At 38.9% G+C, this 27520-nt stretch overlaps 1 protein-coding gene across 1 annotated transcript in view; it reads right to left on the minus strand.

Moving 5' to 3' along the window:
- Positions 1-1361: 1361 nt before the first annotated feature.
- TAF4B (TATA-box binding protein associated factor 4b) overlaps positions 1362-27520 on the minus strand; it is a 75796-nt gene continuing 49637 nt past the window's right edge. Inside the window, exons 12-15 of the mRNA XM_067292350.1 lie at positions 27369-27494; positions 26283-26339; positions 13346-13459; positions 1362-1681 (exon numbers count right to left, since the gene is read on the minus strand). Of these exons, the coding sequence (XP_067148451.1) occupies positions 1514-1681; positions 13346-13459; positions 26283-26339; positions 27369-27494 (465 nt within the window). The 3' untranslated portion in view covers positions 1362-1513. The remainder of the gene's footprint in view (positions 1682-13345; positions 13460-26282; positions 26340-27368; positions 27495-27520) is intronic.

Here is a 27520-nt window from a genome sequence, read left to right on the forward strand (position 1 = left end):
AATTTACAGCATTCATTTACTAGATTTGTTTACTACTGTTTCAACACAGAAAAACATAACCAATTCAAAATTTACTGAATTTAGTAAGTATCTGCAGTGTTTCCGATGGTGGAGGGCGTTTGAATTATCACTTCAAGTTTTAAAGTAGCATGCCAAACAACCATAGGAAGCTTGCTCCTTAAAAGAAAAGTTTCAGCAGGAAGCCATTCAATACAGTCAGTGCCTTTCCCACTGGTCCTGTCAACAGCCATGCTATACAGCACTGTGTCATGGGAGGCAAAGTGTTTGGAGGCTGAGGAAAGGGAAATGATCAGGAGGTTTTTCCTCCTACTACAAGGCAGTTTTTACTAGTAGAGCAAAAAAACTAAGTCTATTTAGCAATTTTAAGAACATGGAGCCCTCCTCCTCATTGAAGGGAAACCAGGCAACTGGCTAAACTAACTAGCTTCTATTTAAGAAGTTTCCCTGTTATACCACATTAAGGTATTACGAACATTAACATGACAAATCAATATTTTCAAAGCAGTGAATGCTCTGTGCTTTGCAAACACTACTTTTCTCCTTAAAATAGGCTCCAGCTGTAAAGTTTTAGAATATTTAATGTATTTTAAGTTTTCCTTTTTCTGCAGTCAGCACAGATTACTTTTGCTCATTTCTTTTTAAAATCTATGCTCGAGTTCATTGCTATTTTTGATATCCACGTAAAGAAAAAACATAAGAGATTTGTTCTTCAGTTTATCCTTCCTTTTTAGGCTCTTTCACTCCCTGTATTCAAGTTTAGTAACTCCAGATTTTCCCAAACATGGAAGTATGCCACTACATGCAACTACACTGTTTGATGTACATTAATCACAGGAATTACCCATTTGTTCATCTTCCCTCAGTTGTTTTCTCAGAGGAGAGGGGGAAGGCAGTTGAGGTGAGGTGGGGGGAGACAAAGTGTCCCTTGTCCCTTTGCTTGCTACTTTGTTCTCCACAAACATTCTCCACTACATTCAGTAGTAATTCTAAACCCAGAAAATTTAAGGAGATGCTGAGTCAGATAGGCAGTACATTAGCATGTTGACTGACTGCTGGTTCATGATTAAATACAGCTGTCATACTATGCAGTGCCTTTAACATGTTAATTTGCTTCCCTAAATAAGGTTGGATTAGAAGAAGGCACTACACATGGAACAGATGTTGCAGGCTCTGGTACTGAAGCAAGTGACATACATAAACTAGGTACGCGTCTCAAGCCCTCAGAGCCTGCAAGCCAGTTAAATGCATGCAGGTAATCAGGTACTTGTGTGCGCAGTTCAGTGTTTTCACTGGTTTACAGATTGGTTTAAGCCAAATATTATTAAAAACCCTACAAGTGATAAGTTAGGTATTTAATAAAAATGTTTATCTGTAAACAAGAGTTATCCTTACAACGGATTATTTTTCCAGAAATTGGAATTTCAAGACAGTGCAACAATGCTTCGGTGTTTTCTTTGGCAGTAGACAGCAGAGTTGAAATGTAAAACTCAAATCACTTCAAAAGAGCACAGTACAAGGCTAGAGAATGCTTCATCTCCCTTTCTTGTTCCATGCAAAATATCAAGTCCCTGAGACAGACACGGGTTATTCTTGGACGAAGCAACTGTTTTGTAAGGCTAAAACACGATGATCCAGGAGCAATTCCGTTGCCATTCAAACCCTAAAGGGGGGGGGGGAGGGTGGTGGGAGAGAGGGAAAAAAAAAAACAAAACTATGTCAGTTTAAGGTTTTAAATCAAACTCGTTGGATTGTACTGCCTGCTTGCACAAAACTAGCCTGCTGATGTTCAGCTTTACGTATGTTAGAAACCAGCAGTCCAGAATTCTGTGTACATTAGATACTTTAAAAGACAAAGCAAGTGTCTGCCAGTTAAATAGCTTATTTCAGTCAAAGGAATGACAAAAATTCTAAGCAAAAAGAATTTCTATTTCTAACTATATTATGGTATGATAAATAACTGCAGTTTCACTGAAGTCATACTATGCAAATACTTGCACAGGCAAATAACAGGCTAACTGTGAAGGTACTACCACAGTTTCTATGCAGAGGCCCAGGTCGTACAAGGCTTACTTCCATTCGGAAACACCCAAGCTTCACATGTTTGCATCTCTTCTTGAAGAAAACTGTCACTGAGAACAGGCTCTAGCCTTAAAACATGGCCAGAAGAAACAGCACACTCTTGCCCCAGCCATCATTTGTGAATAGTCCTTTTTTTAAGGGAGCAAATACACAAAGTCAGAGCATCCGTGTTTTCAGAACATTATATTTAAGTCTATCCATCTCAGTCAGTTGCCTTGCTTGGTTACGAAAGCACAATTGGTGGGGAGATGATGATGTTTAGTAGTTATACATTCAGGCTATTGGAATGAGCAACCCCCATGCATTCCAAAATGCCCCGAGATTTATTATTAGGGCTGGGGAGGAGGAAGATTATCATGAGCTGCACAATAGACTGGCTACTTATCTTGGAGCCAATCTATGCTACACAGCCAGTCTCTTATCACTACTGGAGGGTTCTTGGTAATGAATGCAATTTGTACAAATACGAGTGCTCAGTCTCTGTAACTTCAGCAAGGCAATGCCTGCCAGCATCAACACCACTTGGAGATGGTGTTGCTTGGATGCTGTGTTAACTATATCAATTCTTACCCTAACACTCTCTGCAAGACTTCAGCAAAATGACTTTGCCCACTTTGCTTAAAGAAATCAGTTTAAAAAAAACCCACATATATTAGAAACAAATACCAGTCTATAGCAGTGAGTACTATTGTTGTTAGGGGGGAAAGCACTGAAATACATTAAAAAATAAAAAAGATTCACCAGATAGCACACTAGCCACAGAAAAGCCAGGGCATATAGCAGAAATGGAAGCTGTATTTCTTACTAGCAGCATGCAGGGTATTCAGCATCATTTCATTTGCTTTACAGTGGATACTATTAAACATTATGAAATGCTATCATTTGAAACTTCCAGTTTGTTAAATGGCTTGGAACAAATGTGTGCATGGGGAAGACTGCTGGCCACATAGCGCAGAGAGGGCACTGCTGTCCTGGTAAGACACAAAAGGGTCACAGTTCAAGTTTGTCATATGACAACCCTGAAGGATCCAGGGAAAAGATAGCTCTGCAATGCAGCTGCCAGCACAGGGTTGAAAAGGAGGTCAATCCAACAGGATGCAGCAGAAGGCCTGAGGCAATGTTATAAATGAAACAAACCCCAAGGGTTTTCAGTAACCCAACAGCAATGTCCTTTTTAATTCAAAGAACTTCATGGAGGTGAAAGTATTTTCTCTCTAAATAGTCACTAGATGAGAAGTCTTACCTTTAAAAAGACACAAAACAAAACCATCTCAATCTTGTTCACTCACTTACAAAAATCAGGCAGACATCACAAATCCCTGAGCCTGCTTTGGAAGCTATCAGATCTGCAAGATGTTACAACAAAGCAGAAGCTCCAAGCTGCCTGCATTTGAGAGAGTTATATATTTGCTTAGTTTTAAATTTTTACTTGTCATGCCCAGTGCAGAGATATGGAATGGTGTTATACTGTAAAAATCATTTTGAAGGCCAAAGCTTATACTGAACTTCTGTTCACTAGGACAGCCACATCATATTTTAAGTTTCACACAGCACCACACAAGTGTATCACAGCTACTGAAGAACCTCTGAAATGTAGTACTCAATTAGCCACTGAACCAACAGTCACTACCACATCCAAGTTAAAAGAAAAGGTCCTTCTCTCAAAGTACAAGATGGTTTAAAAATGAAAAAAAGTCAGACTAGGTCATTCTGGTCCAGACAGGGACTGCAGAAAGACTTCATCTTGTTGGGGAACTTATCCGACACCATATGCCAGGTTGCACAAAGCCTCCTGCACAGATGTCAGAACAAAGTTTATACTTTTAGCCTCTGTCCCCCACAGTTGCAAAGCATTAGTCTTTTATGGCTTTATTTTGGATTTTGTAACAAACAGTGGAGGGAGATACACTACCTGCCTTCTTTTTTAATAAAGATTTAAGGAACTAAGAGCATTTGATGTTCCTGAGCCATCTGTGCCTCAAAAATCAACTAACACATGTATGCCTCTGTCAGTATGCAAGACCCAATTTAAAAAGTGCCCAACTGAGCTCTTCCGCTGACACAAGGAACACTTTACAGGAGGATCCTCTGGTGTTCAGTTCTCAGAAGCCTCCTCTTGAGTAAGTTCCTGTTGGTCAGCATGCACATTTTGTCTGGTCCTAGGCAACAGTCAGCAGTTCTCTCCTCTCCCTCTCATATACCCCTTCCTGCACAGAAGCTCTCCCAACTCTGCTTTTCAGACCTTACTCAGTACCTGGTAAGAATAACACCAGCCCACTACCACCTACCTATGCCTTGCTCCCAGACATCTCCATGATGTTCCCTCCAGGGGGGCAGTAAAGGCTTGTGTCTTGCTATTTTGGGGCATTCTTCACTGCCATAAAATCTTCAGTCTATCCTAAGACAGCTTAGTGATTCTCTTCCAAGGGAAACTGAAAAGTGCCTCTCTTCAGCGAGGTCACAATTACAAAGATAAACGAATATACCCCTATATAACAAATTCTAGCAAAGGGTACCAAGCTGCAACCACCTTCTGCTACAAGCAAGAATCAGTGGCTTTGCTATCAAACAAGCAGATTTTTTTTTGTTTTTCGAGAAAAATCCCTTTTCTCCTCCACATGGGAGGCAGGAGAGTCAGTCAACCCAAGGAGTTACTGCCTTTCACTGAATTCCTCTGGAACAAAGACAGGGCCCAGCACCCCATTTTCATCCCAACACTAGGGCTACACAATCACAGACATGCAGCATGAGAGGGGTACCCACCAGCTGACCTGGGTATCAACAGAAGTGCTACAGCCAGCAGCAAGAGTTTCAGTATCCCTTACAGGTCCATCTGTAAGCCCAGGTGAAGTACTGTGGTAACTGGGCTCTGCACCACTGAAAACTACCCTTCACAGTACCCAGGCTAGTTGGCTTAAGACTAGCACCAGGAGGTTACATGAGCTGTGATCATGCTTTTGGTGCATCTTTGGCATCAAAACAAATCAGCAACTTTGTCAACCCCAAAAATCTGTCTCCCTTTCTTGCTCCTCAGAGCCTTTTACGTATTTCTAATAAAAATCAGGAACTCTCACTATACTGATTTTTGGCAATAGAACACACTGTGGGACTCTAGTATCAGTCCCATATCTGTTTTGCAGCTAGTGTTGTTGGGAGGTTGCTTTCTAAACCTGTCTTTGAAGATCTTTAGAGCTCTCTCCAGTGGCTGGACCAAGAATTAAATACTAATTCTCTCACAAAAGGCAAGAGAGAAGAACCTGATACAAGAAAGAGTTATCTTGAAATTAAGGTAGCAAGCCTTGTACGACAAATCTTTTCCTTTACCTGAACCACCATCATAGTTTTATTTCTAATCTCCAAGGAATTTGGAGCATATAATCTAGGAGTTTTAATTACTGACAAGAATACCAAAATTGCTCAGAGTTATTATATAGGACATGATACAAAGCTCACTGAGGCCAGCATAAGCCTTCCTTCCCACAAATTTGGGGCAGGCCCCCAGTGAGCTATTCCTGGCAGAATATGTATTCCCTTCTCAAATTCAATGGCTTCACACCAATTACATTTAAAATTTTAAACTCCTAATCCTATTTTCTGTGGAACACTTTAAGGGAGCAAACTGTTCAATCAAATGTTAGAAGTAGAGTCAATAGTTCTCATTTCAATTTTTGGTGTGGCATAAATACTTCCAAGTCTCAGAGCTAAGATCCCAAGAGAGCAAACTGTCATTGCAGCTCTGCTGTGCATTATAAAAATATCACCAGAAAAGGGAATCAAAGTCATAAGATAGTTTTCAATGACATTTCAAAATGCTGAAAAATTACAACTGTTTGCAGTAGAGATTTTATCAGAAGGTGGTAAGAACATCTAGTAAATCAGAACAGATACTCAAATTCAGGTTCAACTCCCAGCTCTGTCACCTGTGGCCACATGGATGTCTATGATATGTAATGTATCCTGTACACTAGTTTCCCAGCTGTAAAATGTAGAAGATTGTCTCATAAGAGAAAAAAAAGCAAAAATCCATTAATGCATTGTGAAGTGCTCAGACACTTTCCTGGATCTTATCTGGCAACAAGGAGAATGAAAGATATCCTGCCAGAATTCTAAAAATTGTGCTTATATGAAGAAATAAGTGCATAATTTAGCCCAGAGAAAACAAAGTGAAAGAAGTTGATATTACCTTGGTGACAAGCCAGACTTGTGATGCTGCCTATTCTAACAAGCCTCAGTCTGTTAGAAATATACTCCCACATTCATACTACTAAAATACTACATTACTCAGAATGTTTATATAAATATGATTCTTTTTTTAAAAACAAAGCTTCCCCCTCTTTTTTTTTTTTTTAATCTGTTGTAGACCATTAGGATAGATCAAGTTGACATCTGAAAGGCTTAGAACTATTTCCAGACTGTTTCTCATGCAGCTGAAAACAAACATGTATATTTATGATGTTATCTGTAGTCTACAAAGCAGCCTCACTAAGCTGTCGAATATATATATAAATGTTATTCAACTACACATTTTTTTCTCAGATTTCGTTGCTACATTCCAGAAGTCCTTTCAAACGTAGGCAACAAAATGTTTTACATATTGAAACAAATCACTTCAAATGTAATGTCAGTTTATTCACTATTATGCTCAAGATTCATATACGCATGTCACTTTGTATGGCTACATCAGATGCTTAATCTGTACCTGGAGGTAACGAATACTATACAAATATGTCATGTTAGTTAATAGACAATTATTAAGCTGAAATTTTCTGGCTCTTTGCCACATCATTTTAAGCAATGTATTGTCAACTAAATTATAAATCTCTTGACCCTTCACATGTCATCAACATTTGTGTGTTACCAATATGTTCAGCCTAAAGCTACAGTGCAATTAGTCATTTAAATTGCAGATATCTTTCACACATAAGACGAATTAAGTTCATCTCTAGCACAGAGAAAGCACAATATGGGTCAATAAACCACGTATCTGAAGTGTATGAATGGCAGTCAAGAATATTTCAGCCTATTTGTTGGGGGGGGGGGGGGGGGGGAGAATCACATCAAGGGTATGGCCTAGACTGACAGCAGCCAGGAAATTCAGAGCTGAAACAAACTGTCTGTAGCTGACAGGATGTGCTTAAGTCTTGCAGCAGATAAAGGCGCTGAAGCCATCTTTTATAATTACAGCATGCTATTAGCTTTCCTTTTCCCTAAAGGTATGACTACCCTGTAAATTCTTCAGTTGTCCAACAGCTTAGAAAAGAACTAGAAACAAATTAAGGGTCTGCATATGTTAAGCATATGCAAAGGAGAAAAAACCCCTCAAATTACTTTAGACCTAAGTCTCAAAAGGGGCTGGGGAGGAATAAGGGGAATGGTGGTGGGAAGAAATCCCTCAAACGTAGAAATAGATTTAGCTGCCTGGCTCTGAACACCTACTTACATGCAAATAGTCTAGGTCCATTTAAAGTGGTTGCTTTCAAATTCAATTTCTGTCACTTTTGAGAAAATACTTTAGCACACAACCATGTACTAATGAACACTGGCAAGCACCAGGCAGGCAAATCAGCTGGAAGCCTCTCTGTACCCCACGGGTATACGTGTGGCAACAAACCTATTGTCATTCTCAATAGAGCAAAGTTCTAAGTTTAATTCAGGTTTAAACACAGCCACATCCTTAACACCAATACTGAAGCTGATGAATTTATGCTAGCGTGTTCTCACACAGAAAGATTCATTAGAAGAGATTATGGTCAAAGAGGTGCCAATAGCTTCTACAGCTATCATTTAAAAGAGTGCAAATCCACATACCCCTTAATTGCCACACATCCTTTCCCAAATGCCAAAAAAATCAAAGTTATTTGATTGGCACAAAGGGGGAAAATAGGACATATCTTTTCCCAGTCATTTGGGAAATTCAGGAGTTTTCCTTGTTCACTTTGAAGGAAAGGACTTCTTGCTCAAATGTTTAGCTCTTCATAGGTCCGCCTGAAAAACACTCCCAAAGGTTTAACATGCAGCATTTACAGAATGTTTGATCAACACACATATTGGTATCCTAAGCTGTAAAGCAAGAAGGTGGAATTTAAGGTCTGCTGTCAATGACCAGATATTGCAGATGCCTCGACCTGAAAGGGAAGGAGAAGACATGCTAGTTTTCTCCACCCACAATCAGTATTAAAATGGAACTGACTAGTGTAGAAAACAAGATATTTCTCCCATTTCCTCTTGCCAAAATATTTCCCAGAAGGAAATACAACTTATTTGGGAAATGCTGTATTAGAAGGTGTGCATCACCCTTCAAGTGTCACATCATTTTACACACACTGATGAGAGCTAGAAGTTTTACAGAAGAGTCTTTGAATAGCTATGCACTGACCTCAGGATACCAGCTACACCATTTACTTCTGCAGCAACTGCATGGTGTTTGGCACATAGGATGCTGCCCTCTGCTCTGCAGTCTGAGACTTGCTTTAGACATACCTTCCTTGTCACTGCAACAGTGACTACAGTGACAGGGAGAGACAGCACATAGAGAGGGCTGCCCGATGCACCTCCAGTTCTGACACTTCTCCCCAGCACAGCCACATTTACCCCAACAAAAGATCTTTGACACCACCAAGGGAAGGGCTAAGTACGTGTTTGTAAAATTATACTCATAGTAGCCTACATTTCCACAGCAGAGCCAGACTGTAGGTGACAAGGCAAGAAGACCCGCACTTGCTAACAGAGCAGCCAGTCCTGGCTACAGACAGAACAGCCACACACAATATCCAGAAGAAGGAAGTTTCCTCTTCAGTCTGTTGAATCAGGCAAAAAGTATGAAAAGACAGGAGATTAACCTGTGCACATTAAGTCAGTCAATGCGACCAACCTAAAAGAAGGCATGTGAAAGATATGCCATCAACAGCACTTTGGGACAAGACAGACTGCTTCACTTCCAAATGGTTAATGTGTTATCACAGAGCCAGAAAACAGATGAGAAAAAAACTCTCCAAAAAGATTACATAGAAGTGCAGACATCCAATTAAGTTTCCCTGTATAAAACAGAAGAATGGTCTAACTACAGTCTTCAGAAGTCAACCATAAAATTAAGATTTAGTCTGCTAATTCTATTTTCAAAAATGCAGTAGACTTTCTTTCTTCCTGTTGTGTGACACTGAACAAATACACTGCTCTCAGTTCAAGACATCAAAAGAGTTGGGAGCCAGAACACCTCTGGATAAGGGGAAAAAAATTGAGATACTCAGAACAGTAGCTTATTTCCTCACAGAAAAAAAAGCTTTAAATCAACTGCAAGAAGCTTCAAACTTAAGACTCCAGTTACAGTGAGAACTAGACAAAACCATTTCCAAAGTGGTTTTGTCATCAGAAAGAAAGCAAAACTTAATCAACAATAATCCTTGACTGTTTCTCAGCACTAAAAACATCATCTTACCAACAAGAACTACGAAGCAGAACACAGAATCAGGGATATAAATCTGTGGCTTCTAATTTAGTTTTTCTGATTTGTCTTAGGAAAAAAAAAAATGTTCTCCCTTTTTTCAAGGAGAGTTATTTTACCAAGTTTTCCCATCCTCTAATTCATCAATACTGACCACATGAACCAAAACAAGGGGGAGAAGAGGGGGGTAACAAATACACAAAACCAAAACCACGTATGAATCAAATGTAAAGGCCTCTTCTACTCATTGTATCCAAAAGTACCCAAAGGGACCAGAATCAGAGAGATGAAGATATTAACACCTCTGGAATACAAGTAGCACCAATTAGTGCATTTTTACAATAGAGGGATTTTCTTACCAGGGCTTTCTCAAATTACTCTTTCTGAACAATAATACTCAAACGTTAAATTGCAGTAAAGAGTAAAAGCAAAACTACCCCAACTAGTACCCCAACAAGAAGGGATAAAGAATTCCCAATATAGTGCTATTTTTTCCTAGGCCTAAAGCATTAGCTTTATTTTTTCATTACATGATCTTCATGGATTTGTCCTTCATGCTATCCGAGTGTAACGCATGAGCAGCAACCACAGCAGGATATAGTTCACCCTTTTCATATTGCTTTTAGGTCCAGGTTAGATGACAAACTCCTCTGGGCAGGAATCTCTTTCTTCATTTGTTACCTGCCACACAATGAGGTGATGCGGCTGCTAGTAAGCAGGGCTCTACCTGCAGATCATATGCTTGTGTCACCACATCTGTAAATTCCCAGATTAAGGAAATCTGTTACGGATTATTTTAAGAGATCGTTTGCTTAAAGAAACCAGAATTTCAGCAAGCAAGAGGATGTAAATACACAGGAGTTAGCCATTCAAGTATGCCAGGAAAAAGACTTTCCAGACAAGGTGCAAAAGCCACATGGCAGAGTGTGGAGGAAGCAGATACCTAAGGATGAAGAACCATTCCAATTAAACTTTACAGTCATTTGTGGAGAAAGGAAAAGTAGTAGGCTATCCAAGTGCTGTCCTCAGCCCTTCATGCTTATCACTGAATCCATTCTAACCCAGTCTGTTGAGCTCCACTCTTCTGGTACCCTTTAGATTTCAGTACCTAACAAAGGTAAATACATAATCAATTAACTCAAGTTTCTTTTCTTCAATACACTCAATAACTGATCATTTTCTTCCCTGCCTCTCCAAACACCTTGGGGCTTCAAGTTTACATCAGTAATGGCTTGAAACATTTCCTTTTTAATTATTACAGTAGGAAGTTATAGAAAGCTGAACACAGCCATCTCTGTTCTAATACAGACTTCAGAGAGATGAATTTGTACAAAAAGCATTATCCAAAGCAAGCTGAAGAAGTCTAAGTTAAGAAAAAACTAACACAATTATCATTACTGATTTCATTTAATACTATCCAAGGATAACTCATATTCAGGAATAATACCTTCCATCATATCTGTCTGCCAAGATATTATGCTTAAAAAAAAGTCACAGGAGTATTACGCACAGATTTACTCCTAGCCATTGCATAGTCAGGAAGTTCTGACATTTAAGATTACTTGAGAGTAAAGCTGTCTGTATTTGCAATTTGAAATGAGAAAGTACATCCTGCCTGTTTAAATTATTCTCAGACAGGTTGCCCAAAAAGATGATTTTAAAGATGCCCAAATGCGTATCAGCCTAAGGCCATATTGTACTTGCTTTCAGTTTCAAAGACCTCCTTTCATCTTTGAAGAATGGAATGTTGTTTACTGCTCAGAATGTTTTGCCATGTTATCACAAATGTATTACAAATGTTCTGCTTCTTAAAATACAGAATGTTTGTCCAAACCATTTTTTATTCCACATGAGAAATCAAGGCTTTTATAAATCCTCTTCAGATATACTGGGACACTAAATGTCTAAACCTAAACATCTTGCACAAGTTATTATCCTATGTCATTTCACAAACAGGAAAAAAAAAAAAGTCCAGAGAATTGCTTTCTGGTAACATGGAACACTAAGCACTAGGCACTGCAATGCAAGATTGCATATGAGAACAGTAGTTTCACTGGCAGAATTACCTTCACCTACTGCCCTTTCAACTGAGTCTAGTAAAGCAACGTATATGAACAGAAGAATCTTAAAATACAGCAGATAAATTTGATAATGAAATGTCATTAAGGTTTATGGTCAGTTTAGGCATGTCATGCCTCGGTTCTTTTAAAATAGCATATAAATAATGGATCACCACCATACAATATCAACACTACTAACTGTCTCACTGTGGTACAATCCTGTAGAGCTTTTAATAAAGTAGGCACATCCCAGACAATGAGAAATAACTGAAAAGCACCTAACAGGAAGACTTGTTAAACATTCAGAAACAAGTCCTGCAATAATTATAAAAAAAAAAACTATGAAGAACAGGAATAGTTATTCAGTGAAAGCTTGAGGGAAGAGGAAAAAAGGATGGGGGAAAACAACTTCTTCTAGACTCATTTTTTCAAGTTTTTCCAATGGTATTAAGAAAAAGTACCTACAACTTCAGCTTCATGTAAAAGTGCATTAAAAAACTTAAAGAAATGAAGAGTGGCTCCTCAAAAGCTTGAAATACTGCTTTTGGAACAAACTTGCTTAGATACAGATTTCTTCACTCACTTGCTATAAAGTGGGAGCATTCAGGGAGTTATTAATGTCTCCTTGTCAGAATGAAGTCAGATAAACAAGTCTACCTCATCTCCTTAGAGACGTCTCTTGTCACAATCCAAGCTGAGGGAAAACCCACAGATTAGATGCCACTACTGTCTCAGGTTGCAAACACCAGCTGAGCTTTATATAAGGTCCTTCCAGACTCCAGCATGCAAAAATGCTTAAGTATTTTCAACCCTAGTATCCACTTAGGCTTCTTAGGACAGAACAACAAAAAAGCTTAATGCTCATCAGACAAGACAACTTTACCACCATTTCCTCCAAACAAGAGTTACTTTTCAGGATTCTGTTCACTATGCTTGGGTCACAGGCCAACCCGTTCATTCAAGCAGTGTTGAGGCTTCATGAGAAAGAGCAGCAAAACAGACAACAACACTTGAATCACACCTGGCAACTCATTTCTCCCATCTCCAGCCAAGATGATAATCTCTAACAGAACTAGGCTGTCAGTCTCCTTGAAAAGAACTTATGCAACCTCAGAAGCTTCCCAGGTCCCTGAAATGGTTTATCTCCTGCACAACATTAAGAGATATATTAAATCAAGATCTGTTAAAAGCATCTTAAACGTAATTTTAAAATGAAGGATGGGCCAGAAAAGGAGACCTGACTCACTCCTGGAATGGAAACAGAATCTGAAGGATCTAGCTTTTTTTGTTCACTAGCAGGGCGAGCTCATGGTATATTTGAAAAGAGTCCCTGTGCCTTACACACGGGAAAACAGCCTGCAGCCAAATCTAAGAGTCACGGTCATTTCAAGAGCCATCCAAAACTGCTGTCATGAGTTCAACTGATGGGCCACAACAACTAGCTGCTGTGGAAGACTATCACGGCCTTCATTACCTTCCACTGCAGACCAAAGTTTCTCTGAGCCATCATCCAATTTAGCTCTTTGCACATATTACTCTTATCCACAGTTTTTCCTGTAACATACAATTAACATCCCCATTAAATTTACCAGAAGTAATCCTTCCAAACACCTAACATGTAGATTGGTTTCTGTACAGTATGTATCCAGTCTTTTACTGAAATAATTCTCATTTCTCCATACAGAGAAGGATGAAAATAATCCAGTAGGAAGATACAACAATGCCATGCAAGTCATTTCAGTACCTCCAGCCCAACGTTTGATGAATCCAAAGGCCTTTTCTTTCTTGGTCCAATGGCTGCCAAAGCTGTGAGGTTAGCTTCTCTCTGTTGCATTTGTGCTAACTCCAACTGTTGCATCTAATTTAAAAAGAAAATACTTACATTAATTATGATATACAGTATTCTAAAGGGCTTGTTCCCTTTATTGACGCTTCAGACAGTTTGTGATGCTTACTGAAACAATGTGTTTGACAGCAGCTTTTAACATCTTCCCGGACACTTCTAATAGATTCCAATAATCAGTCATGCTTAGAGCCTTGAAATACTGACAGTCCTAGAGATAGTATTGCACAAATAACATTTTGTGGAGACTACATTTGGTATCAAGACAGTCTCAACAGAAACCTCTTTGCTGGTACCTCAACTCTTGAGCTGTGGCATTTCTGGTTAGCAGAGAAAACATCTGATCAGAGCTGGTGTAAGTGGCTGCACTTAAGTTGAAGTTGCTTAGCTCTGTAAACTTAGCATATCCTTTACTCAATTCACAGTTTTACAATTGCACAAGCAAGACATTCTACATTTCTTCCATCTATGTTACCTGAACCTAGCACTCAATGTTACCATTCTAAAATGTCATATTATCCAGCGAACAGGATGTTGTCAGTTCACTGATACTCTTCATTTTTTTTCCCCAGAACATATTTGAACCTTTTGAAGCAAATTAGAGACACACCTGACACTGCATATATTTATTTTCAGTCACTTGATCCCAAAACTCTTCAACACAGAAATCCCTAGAGAGGGCAACATCTGCCTGGGTTAATTTAGCAAGTATGTGATTTTATTTTATTTTTTTTAAGCTGGATCAGACAGCCAGCAAATCTCTTCAATGACATTTTAAAGAACCATCCAGCAGCAAGACAAGGCTCCCCTTTTAAATGTTTGGGGATAGGAAATAATCTCTAGAATGAAGAAGAAAGGAGAAAAAATATCATGGTCAAGAGAAAAAAGGTTTGTTATGTCTGCATTTCAAGGTGCATACCATTTCACTCTGTGCAGTAACTACAGATGCCAGCTGCTCTGGAGCCCAACCAAGTCTGCTGACAGACTTCCTAGTTTAGACTGATCACCTTGCTAATGCAGTTCCACTTCTCCCAGATCAGTCAGCTGTCTCACAGACCACGGGGTGGAGGAGACCTCCCACTCTCTTTAGAAAAGGGGGCCTTTCTATTACCCAGGTTGAGTTTGTCCTTACATACAAACTTCTGGGTTTGATGTTACTCCTTAGAGGATCCGACACGCAACTAGAACAGCACCTTAGCCTGTCCTCTCCTCCCTCCCACAATTTACGAAATCTGAGTTTGAACTGCAATTCTTTACATAGGTTGGTGGGGGCGGGGGAGACGTTAAAGAAAGTACAGTCACTCCATGATAGGAAAGCAAGCAGTTCTCCTCTCCTCTCTTCTGATCATAAAAGAGAATTAAGTTTCCTCATTCAGTGAGTTCAGATGTTTCATTTACTAAGGTTGCAATACACTATGCTTTTGCTTGCTTTTCAGCCCTTAGAAATCCCATTTAAAGGGAAGAGAAATTCAGCTGGTAAAAACAACCAAGCTTGTACTACCTAAATGGTATTATTTTCCCATTTGGTACTACTCAAATAAACTAGAATCCACAATGAAAAATATTAAGTTTCTTTTTTGTAAATCTGTTAATATTATTTGTTCTACTATTATACTTCAGAAAGGTAAAGTTGTTCATCCCTCAATGACGCTAGCAGCTTCATAGAAAGTATTGTAGAGACTAGACTATTGTTAAAAAAGGTATTTCAGTGAAGGATTCCAAAAAAGGACATCCTCCCTTTAAGACTCAAGTAACACACACACACTAAGGATCTTTCAACACAAATCAGGGAATACAAAAGGTTGACATACACATGTTAACATTTTTTTTTCCTTGGGAAAAAAAAAAGATATCAGTTAAGAAAACAACACTATTTACAAGTCAGCTTAGATCATATTATGTAGACTTTTGCTTACAGAAATGTAGCAGTGCTTCTACAACACTGGGCATGATCATTCACTTATCACATGTACTATTATTCTTGCCCACATGTTCAGTGTAAACATTTACAAATTTATTCATCATAATTACTTCAGTTCTGCATGTTCAATACATCCTCCCCCCCTTTTTTTTCTTGGCTTCTTTTTAAGTGTACAGTAAAGTTTTCAAGAACATTTAAGAAACTAAGGTTTTGTGTCCCTTAAAAACTTGAAAAATACTAATGTTCTGTAGTTGTCCAAGTTACCTCCAGCTGGCCTAATGGTATAAAATGTTTGATAGGACGGATATTAAAGGGAAGATTTTATATATATTTTTTTTTCAGAATATATTTATATTTCAGAACATACTGAGAATGGAGGGAAATGACTAAATCAAAAGCTAAATCAAAACTTCACACAAACTGAAAACCTCAGTCAAACACTGAGGCTTAGAAATTTTTTATTTGAAGTTTTCATCATTCCTTGTATTAATCAGAAGCAGTAAAATGCTGAGATTCTGTGGCAGAGGCATTTGTTGACTTCCACCCCAACTACTCAGCCCTCCAACAAACACGCAGAGAGCCACCATTGCTTACAGGCAACTGAGGTGAATCAGTTTCCACACTTTTCCACTAGCAACATAGTTCAGCTGCCACAACGTTCATACATGTGCTGCAATGCTCTTGCCACAGAAGCACGTATTACATGTCATGCACATGGCAATTCTTTAGAGGAAGACCAAATGCTAAGTTTCAAGGATATGCTCCAGTAAAAAGAAAACTCAAGATGGAAAGATGATTTGCCTCACTTTTAAGAGCCATCAGACTGAAACCTAAGAGCTCTATACAGATAAATGAAGCAAATCATGGATCTCAAAGTAAGCCTAGTTAAAAAATTAGCACCACACACCCCACAATCATACAAACCACATACAAAATTACTCCCAATGCAGTCCTCGAAAGCCTTCACTACAGTTAGACTTCTCAAAATTGATGACCGCTGACCATTTGGTAGCTGTCTTGAAACAGCACTGATATAAAAATCCCTTCTCTTGTAGAGCCGATGTTGACAGGTTGCCACAGTAAAGACACAGGACAAGAGCCACAGCTATGAAATAACAACTGAGGCAGCTTATGGTTAGCATCAGTGCATGGTGCAAGAGGATGCAGTAGGGCAAGAACGCTGTTTGGTGGAAATCAGGCATGCTGCTCTGGGCATGTAGACTGCACAGTGTCTGCACACATTCACTCATTCGCCCCAGGAGATTCAAGCTGGCAAATCATGCTAGAGACACTGACTCCTAGCAGAAGCGAGCACTGCTGTTTGAGAGCAGTACTGATAGAAAATCCACCAACGCAAAGGGCAGGATGACACCTGGAAGGCATGAGAAGGAGATGCACTTTCTAGAAACAGAATTGATGCATCACGCAATTCCCAAGATGATGCTGGAAATGCATGCTACTGCTATAACTGCATGTTTTTCCCAATAAATTTTTCCACCTCAAGCAGTCAAAGAATTTTTCAGATCCAGAAGAATCTGACCAGGTTTTTGGGGGAGGGGTGTGTGTGGAAATCATAGCCTCATTGCAATCTAGACATCTCTTAGATTTGAGAACATAAGACAATTTAATTCAAACAAGGTCCATAATGGACTGAACTCATCCCCATTAAGAGATATGGGCAAGTGTCCAAATTATATTACTGAAGCCAGCAAAGTCGTCTTTAACAAGTTTTGTTCTTATAAAAGCGTAATATTAAACGTCCAAGCATTATGTGAACAGTTTAAAGCAGAGGATCAGGAGAAGACAGAAAGACAACATCAAGCGACGCCTGAGGATACTGACTTGTTAATTACTGTTGGAAAACCAAGATTAGGAAAGAGCAAGAGGCAACTATGTTGATCAAATCTTTCCTTTTTAACAGACATTTTGGTAGCACACAAGTTAGGGCAGAAAAATCACTGGAGCAAGTGGAAGACAATAAAAGTAGTACATACATTTTATTGAAATATATGATGTAGAGAAGTTGCATCTGGTATTGTTTTCCTTCTAGGGGTCTCTTTTTAATATCAGTATCTCTGACTAAAATTGGGTAAAAATGGAAAATGTCATACTCTGGTTTGTATCTTGAAAACATACCTTTTTTTTCCCCCAAGATGGAGGTGCATAATGGCAACTCAAGAGGGGGAAGGGGAATCTCTGTCACACATCAACCCACAAACCGGCAGGGTCCCCCTCAGCAGATGAAGCAGATTAGATGGAAAGATGCTGCCATTCCACCATGACACAAGAGCCGAATATGTATGTTCTGTTCAAAATTCACTCAGCAGGGAACGGTCTTCAGACAAGAAGCAAATCAATGTTCATGCGCCTCCTCCAATCCTTCAGATTTTTACATACACTAAGAACCATAGTACAAACAGTTCTAAAAAACCTGTATATAAAGATCAAATTGCTATAAAAATGTCTCAGAACTTGTAAAATACTCTGTTGCTGCTGGCCTTTTTAATAATAAAAATAGGGTTTAAAGTCTGGTCTTGCAGGAAAGCAGGAATTTCTAGGGTGACACAATAACCATTTTAGTTAATCTGACCTGCAGCACAAATCAAAAAGTAAGGTATGTTTTAAAGTCCTCCCTTATAGTGAAATGGCATTTGTAGCACCGTACTAATCACATAAAATGAAAGGTTTTAAAATTGACCCGTTCTTTACTCAATCCTCTCCAAGAAAAACATGTCCTTTTCTGCTCACAGGAATTGTATTTCTCACTTATGATGTCTCATACTCCACATTTCAGAAAATATGCAAAGTCTATTTCTACCCTACACCAACGACATTTTTGGTGGCATTTTAATATTAAAAAAAAAAAGAAATTTCAAGTTGCATAAGACAACAAGAAGTATTTCAGTTATGAGATGCCAAGACTTTTTCTTTAAGCAATTCTGCTAAAGCGGGAATTCCTAAGGCTAAAACCTCTTCAGTCCTAAATACTGACCAAAGAGTAGTTACTAGTGAAGACAGTCTGCTGCTTACAGTGTTAGGCAACAATTAAAAAAGCATCTTTTCACCTTTTCTGAAAGAGGTGCAGAGTTTCTGGTTTTGGCTCCCACACACAAAATAAGTAGGAGATATCAAAGCAGAACAGAATGATACTTGGTTTGCAGAATAGACAGATATTTTTGCAGATATTTCTTCTTTCAACTAAGAGGAGTATCTCAACAGTGACTTCACTAATATCTAGAAGGGAAGGAAAGGGAAATCACACCTCTTAATTTCCAACCTGTAGTCTCTAAATAGGAATCGCTGGAGCTGTTTCACATCCCATATAATACTGCATGTTGGTTTTTAACTCTTTAGATTATTAAGTACATGAAATGCAATTGTTCACATTATCAGAGCTCCACTAATCCAGGCTGTGCAAATCTTGCAAGATTTTCCCAATCACTGCAAGGAAGAATCTCTTAAATACTTAGGAAATTTGTATTCTACTAAAAAACAAACAACCCCCCCCACACACACACACTAATTTATACCATCTATTCCATGATGTGTATAGTAGCAGAAGGCTGTATTATCAAATGGGAGCAAAGAAGAGCTATTTAGCTTAATCCATGTTCTCCTTTGAAAAAGAGTAATAAAAGCGCTCGTGCTTGGTCACAAAGTACACAAAGGATTCAAATATTTGATATAAACTTTTGCAGAAGACAAATGAAGTGCATGAAACCTTTGTTCTCTAGATCCTCAAGAACAGTTTTACTGGTGAAGATTTTTCTAAATTAGAGACAAGAAATTAAGCATCTGTATTAATCAGGGTTCATGGAGGAATAATAGATTTGAGGTTAAAAGCCAAATAGATAGCACTTGTCCAGCACGATGCTGACTGATGACATGCATCTTAATTTATACCATTGTTCACTTTTGAAGGACTCTGAATATGCAAGTACAGAAAAAAACAGAGATGAATTTTTCTCCCCTCTTCCCAAGTTTAAGCACTAGGGAATTATGTTTAGAAAAGCAAAAATATAGTCTTGGCAAGGCAGTAACAAATACAGCTGTGTAGATGTAAATGAGCTCAGAAGAAATGCTGATAAGACGTTATGGGGAAGCTAAACACGACAATTCCAGACATGGTTCTAACTGATAGGAGGAAAAGAGACTAGAAAGCACATGTGCAAGATATTGGGTTTATTATCAAGAGAAGAAGAGGGGATCATGATGTCTCCACATACAATACTGTATGACAACAGAGTACGGGACAGATTAAATAAAATATTTAAAGTAACAGAAGAACTGGCAGGAAAGGAAACCAGGGAAGGCTGAAGACAAGTTAATATATGCCTGAGGGTTATGTGTGCTATCCAGCAATAAGTACATCAGGAGTAATAAAAGCACTAAAGTAGATGAACAAGAATTTGTATAACTTGCAGAAAAAAAATAAAGGAAAGAAATAGGCATACAAAAGAGGGAGGAAAAGCACCCAATTCTTCCATCTTCCAAAGCAAAGAGATTAAGTCATATATTTGTAAATATTAAAATATTATAAAATAGATAAATCAAAGCAATGTCATCAGAAGTCTGAATATGACATATCACATTTACTTCTGCACTGATGCAAGCTGAAAAAAGGGAACTAAACACCTACTGTCCATGGTAAAGAACTAAATGTTGAGGTGCCTTTTAAGTCAGGCTACTTAACCCACCAAAATTGCTTTCATCTCTTATTTCTATCCATTCCTTTTTCTGACCACCTTTTTCAATTAAAGTTCCAGTGAGTTTCATTGTATCCTTCATTTAATATTTTGAAAGTTTTCTACTATTCTCAGTTGCTTCTCCCTTCATTGTCTTTGGAAGAAAAAGCTCCATTTTTTTGCATTCCCTTTAAGCATTTTAAGAAACTTGTGACAAAAAAAGAAAAATAAACCTTAAAAATCTGTTTTTAATTCTGAGCCTCTCACAGTGGTTGTCATAAAGCTCAGCGAGCATTGCTGCTTCCAGCCTCTACCTTTCCTGTACAAAATTTTCTGCCCTACAGGTTGAATGCCGCTGAATACCAGAGTTCTCATATGGTGGACATTCTCTGAGGAAAATTGACATTTGAAGGCTGCATACTTAAGCATTTACCATCTTCTCCTCTTGCCTACGATGCAATTTCTCTTTTTGCAATTACTTCCTTTCAAACTGTTTTAATTAGCCATACAATTAGTTTCCACTGACTTTTCCCTCTGTTGCAATTTAGATTTAAAAGTACAAGGCAGGATAGTATACAGTGGTTTGACGTGCAGCCCTACCTTATAATAGGGTTGTATGCAATACTGTAGGCTTCTTTCAGTTTAATATTCCATAGGCATGCTTCAGTGGCAAAACAGACCATACAGCGGCTGTGCCCCCCAAGACCAGATGCCTTATTTATTTGGCTGCAGTAAGATGTTTTGGAGAATGACAGAAGCACTTACCGGCACAGCAGTGCAATTATGTGCCCACTGAACTATTTTTTCCCTCCTTTGATATTTGACATTCTCTAATAAAGATAAGTAGATTCCCACAGGAAAGAAAAAAAAAAATCCATGGTGCAGTGACTTCTCAACTCCTGGCATCAAGTGTCAAGCTCTCTTTACACATGGTTTTTAGACACAGCCTACACTACTTTCATTGTGTGGCCAAGAAAAAGGTTACAGTACCATACCATAACAATATACGCTAACTTTCATTGTTACAGCTGCTATCATTTGTGAAAAGACTGTTCAATGACTGTTAGTGGATCTTCATTGATCAAAACAGCACAGTGTCCAACCCTCAAGAGATTACTTAAAATATAGTTCTTCCAAATGCACATCATGAATGATTTTCAACTGCTGTAACACTGCCTATTCACTCACTCTTGTGTAGTCTCAAAACTAAAGAATGTTTAAGACTTGTCTTTCACCTGCGGGTTTCTCCATCCCATCGTTCAGTCCACCCAACACTTGTTCCTGGTACAGTACTTTCTGGTTCTTCATCACCATCTTTTGTCCTGTTAAAATAGATTTTTTTCCTCAGTCCTACAGTCTGCTTGATTAGCAAGTTTCCAGTCTGAGGTCATACTTGCAGCTGGTTACTACTTGCTGTCCATTAGTTTCTAGTAGAAATTTAGAAAAGGCTATTTGAACACCCACAAATACACTTAATGTTTTTTGCGGGGAGGTAGGCTTTTGTTTTTCCACTAGACAAAAATAGTTGCTATCATCTTCCAACCAGCTGGTATTAAGGTACCCTACATAGTACTCAGCTGCTCTTCTCTTATGCTCCTTCAAAACACCAGGATGAATGCCACAACTCCAGGGATTTGGTTTTAGTTTGTTCAGTAATCTAACATTTTACAGGATTTCCATCTCTAATTTTCTGCAAGACTCATAACACTAGGATTTTCAGATGGTAGCTGTTCATTATTTGTAGGAATACATTGCAAAGTAACAAAACATGTCTGTTCAATAATCGTGGTTTCTTCGACATGCAGAAGCAGGTAAGAAACAGTAGAGGACAATAAAGATAATACAGATCAGATAATCAAGCAAAAGCTCTCAGGATGTCACTGAAGGCTCATAAAAAGCCAGTTGATCAGGAACCTTATTTGCAGCATCTAGCTGTAAGCATCCAAAGAAAGCAAACTAAGGAGATTGCCTCTTCCTGCCACAAGAGTAGTCTTTGAGAATTTGAACCATTAGGGCCAGAAGACTAAATACAGAAGCAGCACAAGAAGAAAAAAGGAAACAAACAGTTTGAGAATTGTGGGTTGGAAAGAGTAGGGAAAGCAGCAGATAAAGAATTAGGTAACAATTACCCGTTACCTGAGAACATAGGGCAAAGTAAGGGAAAAATAGTGGGGATGGGCACATGAAATAGGAAAAAAAAAGTGAGTTATTTTTGAAAACAGGTACTGCAGAACAGTTGAATTTCAATCATTACTAAATGACACCCAGGAACTCTCAAGAATCATGATGACTTTTTCTTCAGCATTTTCACTGAAGTTTGTTTTGTCTTTACAGAGAGTTAGGGTTTGCTATTTTCTTCCCAATCAGTTCATACTGAAGGTATTGAATTTTCTCAGCATCTCATCTGTTGCTGTCTTGTGACATCCGTGACAAAATCTTAACAGTAAAATGCACGAGTACATCAAGCTGGCAGGAACAAGGGACTAGGAAGACCTGTGCAGTCCTAAGTGACTAGAGTCGCCGGAGCAGCAAGGAACAGGGCAGGCAAGTTTGCTGTCCATCTGTGTGCTCCTTCCCCTTGTTAAAGATACAGCTGCTCACCTCTCTCTCTGATAGATGCTGCAAGGTACCACATGGTAAGAGCCTAGATGAAGGTAACTCTTGTGGAATAAGCTAAGATGCTATCAATGAGGTATCTGTTCGCCTACTCAACCCCAAGGAGCAGTACGCATACTATTTGAAAGGTCTGCCCAGTCTCAGCATTGAACTTTCTGAAATCAGATACTACAAGCACACTCAGTTTTGAGGACATGAGACACAGAAGTATAAAAGATCAGAGTTTAGATTTAAGTTCACAATATACACTGTCACATACTGACATTTTCACAGGTCTTCTGTGATGTTCTGTTTACACTGCATGCTTGCTTATTTGATAGTATCCTACAACAACTCAATTTAAGTAAGGTCATTTCAGAAGAGAAATGAGGCTAAACAAATTCGATACAGCTACAGGAATCACATCAACTGAACATTTTTCTTATAACTAAAAGTACAGCTGAAAGTAGAACAGGGAGTGGCAGAAAGCATCTAGGGAAGTTAAGGTTTAAAGTAAAAGCATCAGTGACTTGTGCGAGGACTGTACCCTCAGTCAGAATGGCAAATTAGGCTGAATGAAAAGCAGGGGCAATTTGCCCAGGCTTTGGGAATGCTGTTATACAAAAAGGCTGGCCTATGAGGTGAGCAAGGACAAAATTCTTGAGTGGATAAAGGAGCAGCTTCGGGCAAGCCTAGCAGCTGTCTCAGAAGGAATGCATTTTCTGTAGGTATTAAAATTTGCTGAAACAGGTGAAAGGGGGAAGTAAATAAAGACCTAATTTATAGCAAGCTACAGACTAAGAACACAGGAAAAACAAGTGACTTGGCATAGGGGAAGTTTGAGGTAATAGGTCACGCAAAAAGGGACAAAAAGGTCACAGCAATTATGTACAGCCTTTTGGATAAAAGAATACATTGCCAAGTCTCTGGATGTACTTCCAGCAATTTTAAGATGTTGCCTGCAGCTGCAAGATGACAGTACATCCTGGATTTATAAGTATTCACTGTTATGTACACCCTGCATTTTGGGAAATATTGCTAGAGAACATGCTCAAAATCTCCAGGGCCATTATCCCCTCACCCTCTCCTTTCTCCCAGCAGGTCACCATTAACATATAAAAGCCAGTCTGGAGGAAGGAAGACCCATATTGTTTTCTTTCTTAAAGAACTACAAGGAGACAAATCAGATTAGTCTTTCCAATGGATACTCAACCAGAATGATCAGGAAACGATCCAATTCCAGCTGACAGAGGTATCAAAATTCCCCAGCAGTTTGGTTTCTTAGGAGCAGGCTACACTTACAACTTGACAAGACAGTAGTAAGCCTTTTCAGGCTTTCATCCCAGGGTACACTGTGCTTCTGAGTTACCAGTTTCAGCCTTGTGATATTTGTTGATTTTTACTTTGCTCTTATTCCAGACTCTGCTCACGTTTGCATTTTTTATGTAAATGTGAGCTGACCATTTATCTCCAAACTGTCAATAAAGTGTCAAAACTAACCAGTTGCATTTGGGCTCATTTAAACTCAAGCTCAGGACGGATTTATACAGAAGGAAATCCGTGGCACATAAGGTTGGTTGCCTGTGCTGTAACCGAAATCTTGAAGTGCTGGTTGCCTCATTCTTAGGAGAACAAAACAACAGAACAGAGGGCGATGCCAATACAAAGATTTGCATTATCCAGAGAGGCAGATCTGCCTCCTCTTCTTTTGATGAAGCAGCTGGAGACAGTCACTCAGGGAGCAGCAAGGAATTGATGGAAATGCAGGACAAGTGCAATGAAGGCTGTGTTAATCTGGCAGAAGATAAGATGTATTAAAGGATGTGAACTCAAGAATAATAGAACACTAAGCACTAAACTCAGATAGCCTTCTCCACTCTGTTGGCTCCATATTTGTAAACCTGTAAGCCACTTTTAAAGAGACCTCACTAACAGTGTTAACCAGTTAAAAAAAAGGAAAAGAAAAAAAGAAACACACCTAACTTTTCTATTCTAAATATCTAATTCACAGAAGATTTTTCAAGTTCCTATACAAGTTCCTATACACTATTGTTCAAAGAAAAAGAGAGAAGTTACACAAATGAATCATGTAAAGGTTTGCAGTGTTTTAATAAAGGGGGGGAGATGGGGACGAAAATCAGACAATGCAGAGGTAAAACCACCTATGAAACAAGGTAAATTAGCATTCATCCACTGATTGCCGATCCTGGTGACCCTAGAGGCAAACTGAGAAGGGCTTTAAGGCAACTTTTGTACTCACAAATTATAAGCATGGAAAAGTAAAAAGTTGTAAGAAGAAAAAAATGAATTAAAAGACAGATCGTAAAATGATAAGAGAAAAGAAGGAACCTGCTTTACTAATTTCTTCTACTTTGGTGGAAATCCAGAACATGGATTCTAACGCTATTTTACTGGATTTCCATTTGTTTTGCCTTGGCTCCTACATTAATCCAAACAATAAGGGCCTTTAAAGCATTCATAAATAACCTGCTGCTGCTGCTGGCATCTAGGAGCCAAGTGCAGCAATGTTAAGCAACAACAAATTTCATAGTTCAAGAGGCACAGTTAAGGAAAAAGGTTGCTCAGAAAATCATTCTCATTTAGCACAAAGATCCTTAAAAATTGCATGAAATCAGTCAAGTAACTATAGAAACCAATTTCTTCAGCTCTGTATCACACGTCTCACACCTCAATTGTCTTTATTATCACAGAAAAAAAAAAATCGTCTGCTGTCAGATCCTTAATCAGAAATGTGAACAGGCTTGATGATTTATTCAGCAGGGAAAAGAATCTGTAGGTCAAGTGAAAAATTTCACACACACATACACACGCACACACATCTTCAACCTTAGGTACTTTCATTTCATTCTGTTCCCAGTAGCTCTGGGGGCAACTCCAGTGAGATCCAATATTAAGGCTCAATTAAAATAAGCTCCAATTAGTGGAGCTTTTTTCTCTCAGGCTAGAAAAGTCAGGAAATGGATATTGGGAAATGTAAAAAGTCAGCTACTGAGAAGAGGCTGCAGACATAAATGAACTTATTTGTTGATTTCTACAGTTGCTATGCAGAGGCCTCTGGGAGTAAAAGCTTAACCAGTCTAAGCTATAAACTAAAACCCCTGCAGCTAAACATGAACTGTGTGAAACAAGGGCTCCATTCCAGAACAGAAAACTGCTGGGCCCAGAAAATTAAAAGCCAGAGGCATTTTCCATTTAAAACTAAATCCCAGTACCGCCTCCCAGCCAAAGAATTATAAGCAGTATCAGATTTACAAAACGAACAATTACCCTGGAAAAATGTAGCCTATTGTACAGTCCCAGATGCTAAATCTCAAAGTTTTTTTGTTTTTTTTTTTTCCCTAATTCCACATTATATTCCTACCAAGTGTGCTGCTGTAGTTTACAAAGAACCATTTCTAGAGAGGACTAAACTATGAAAATAAAATGTTAAAAAGCAAGCTCATAATTCATTGACCTCATTTGAAGTACTGCCCTTGCCTGCAGCAGTTCCTGTCCTTCCCCAAGGCCTCTGCAAATGGTATGCAACAGCAAAATAAACCCTGACCTAATTGCCAGGACAGGGCTGCCAACCTTCTCTCATCACACAAAGGCAGGCATGGTAGCTTGAAAGTCCTACCTCTCTTGCTTTCTGCTTTAAACGCAGTTGCTCTGGATCTTCTTTATTGGAGCGACTCTACCAAAGGAAGGGGAAAAAAATTGAATAGAAATTACTAGCATCCAAACACCACAGCATCCGTTAAATATTTAATAAATGACAGTTCTCTCTTGTGATTGAAAGATTTAGCTCCAGGGGTGAATGCCTCAATCCAGACTGGCTCCCCTCCCCCCCACCACACACGTACAACCCCCTCTCCCCCCATCTGGGCCGGCTGCCTCTGTTATAGCCTGAAGGAAGATTAAGCTGAAAATGATGCTAATGCTGTCAGTCAGGTCCAGTCTAGGCATGATGTTGTTCATGTCAGTAGCAGACACTTAAAAGGGACAGGAAGTACAGAAAAGAAGTTGTACTTGTGCAAGTACTACAGGATTCTTTCAAGCCTAGATCACCCTTCTGCCCAAGTGACTCCAGAATTCAACGTGAAAGCAAAACAAAAGACTGTAAAACAAACAGAAGATCAAGTTGCATCTCATGGTGCAACATTTATTGATCTTTTCTGTTTTTGAGGGGAGAGAAGGGGGAAGAAGGATGCTTATTCTGTACCAACAATGGCTAGAGCAGGGATTCTCAACGGCTAGGCTACCAGCTAGAAGCAGGTTAGCTCTCTGATCTCAGTATAGACAAATACCCGTAGCTGGGCCTTGGATTTCATGAGACTCCAACATTAACAAGCACAGTGAACCCATATTTTGGAACAATGCCATGCACAGATAAGGAGAGACACATAACTGTTTTAGTACCAGAAATAAAAAGACAGAAAGGAAGTTTAAGACTATGTTAATAGACCTCTTTTGTTTCACCCTGACCAGTAGGAACGATCTTAGAAGAAGACATCACTCCTACCACTCATTTGAAAGAACTTCCATCATAAAGAATGTAAAAAGCTCAGAGCCTTTTCTGTACGGCCTGAGCTATCCTAAACATCAACATTTTTTAGTTGCAAAGTTAATAGTGACTTTATTTAAAGCAGAAATTGGAGAAAGCAGCAGATGCTCACCAATCTAAAGAACACCACCACTTCCTTGGAATGCAAGAAGTTCTTACCTTGGCTGCTCGTAGCAACATTTCACGTTCCTCTTCATCCTTTCGCTGCTTTTCTAGGTGATCAAGCTTTTCAAGAAATCTCAGCTGTGCTCTAGTGTCACTAGATACGATGTACTTATCACTCCCCTGGAAAGAGACCTTTGTTATAGACA

The sequence above is a fragment of the Apteryx mantelli genome, chromosome 2, assembly GCF_036417845.1.
Source record: "Apteryx mantelli isolate bAptMan1 chromosome 2, bAptMan1.hap1, whole genome shotgun sequence".
NCBI classification, from domain to species: domain Eukaryota; kingdom Metazoa; phylum Chordata; class Aves; order Apterygiformes; family Apterygidae; genus Apteryx; species Apteryx mantelli.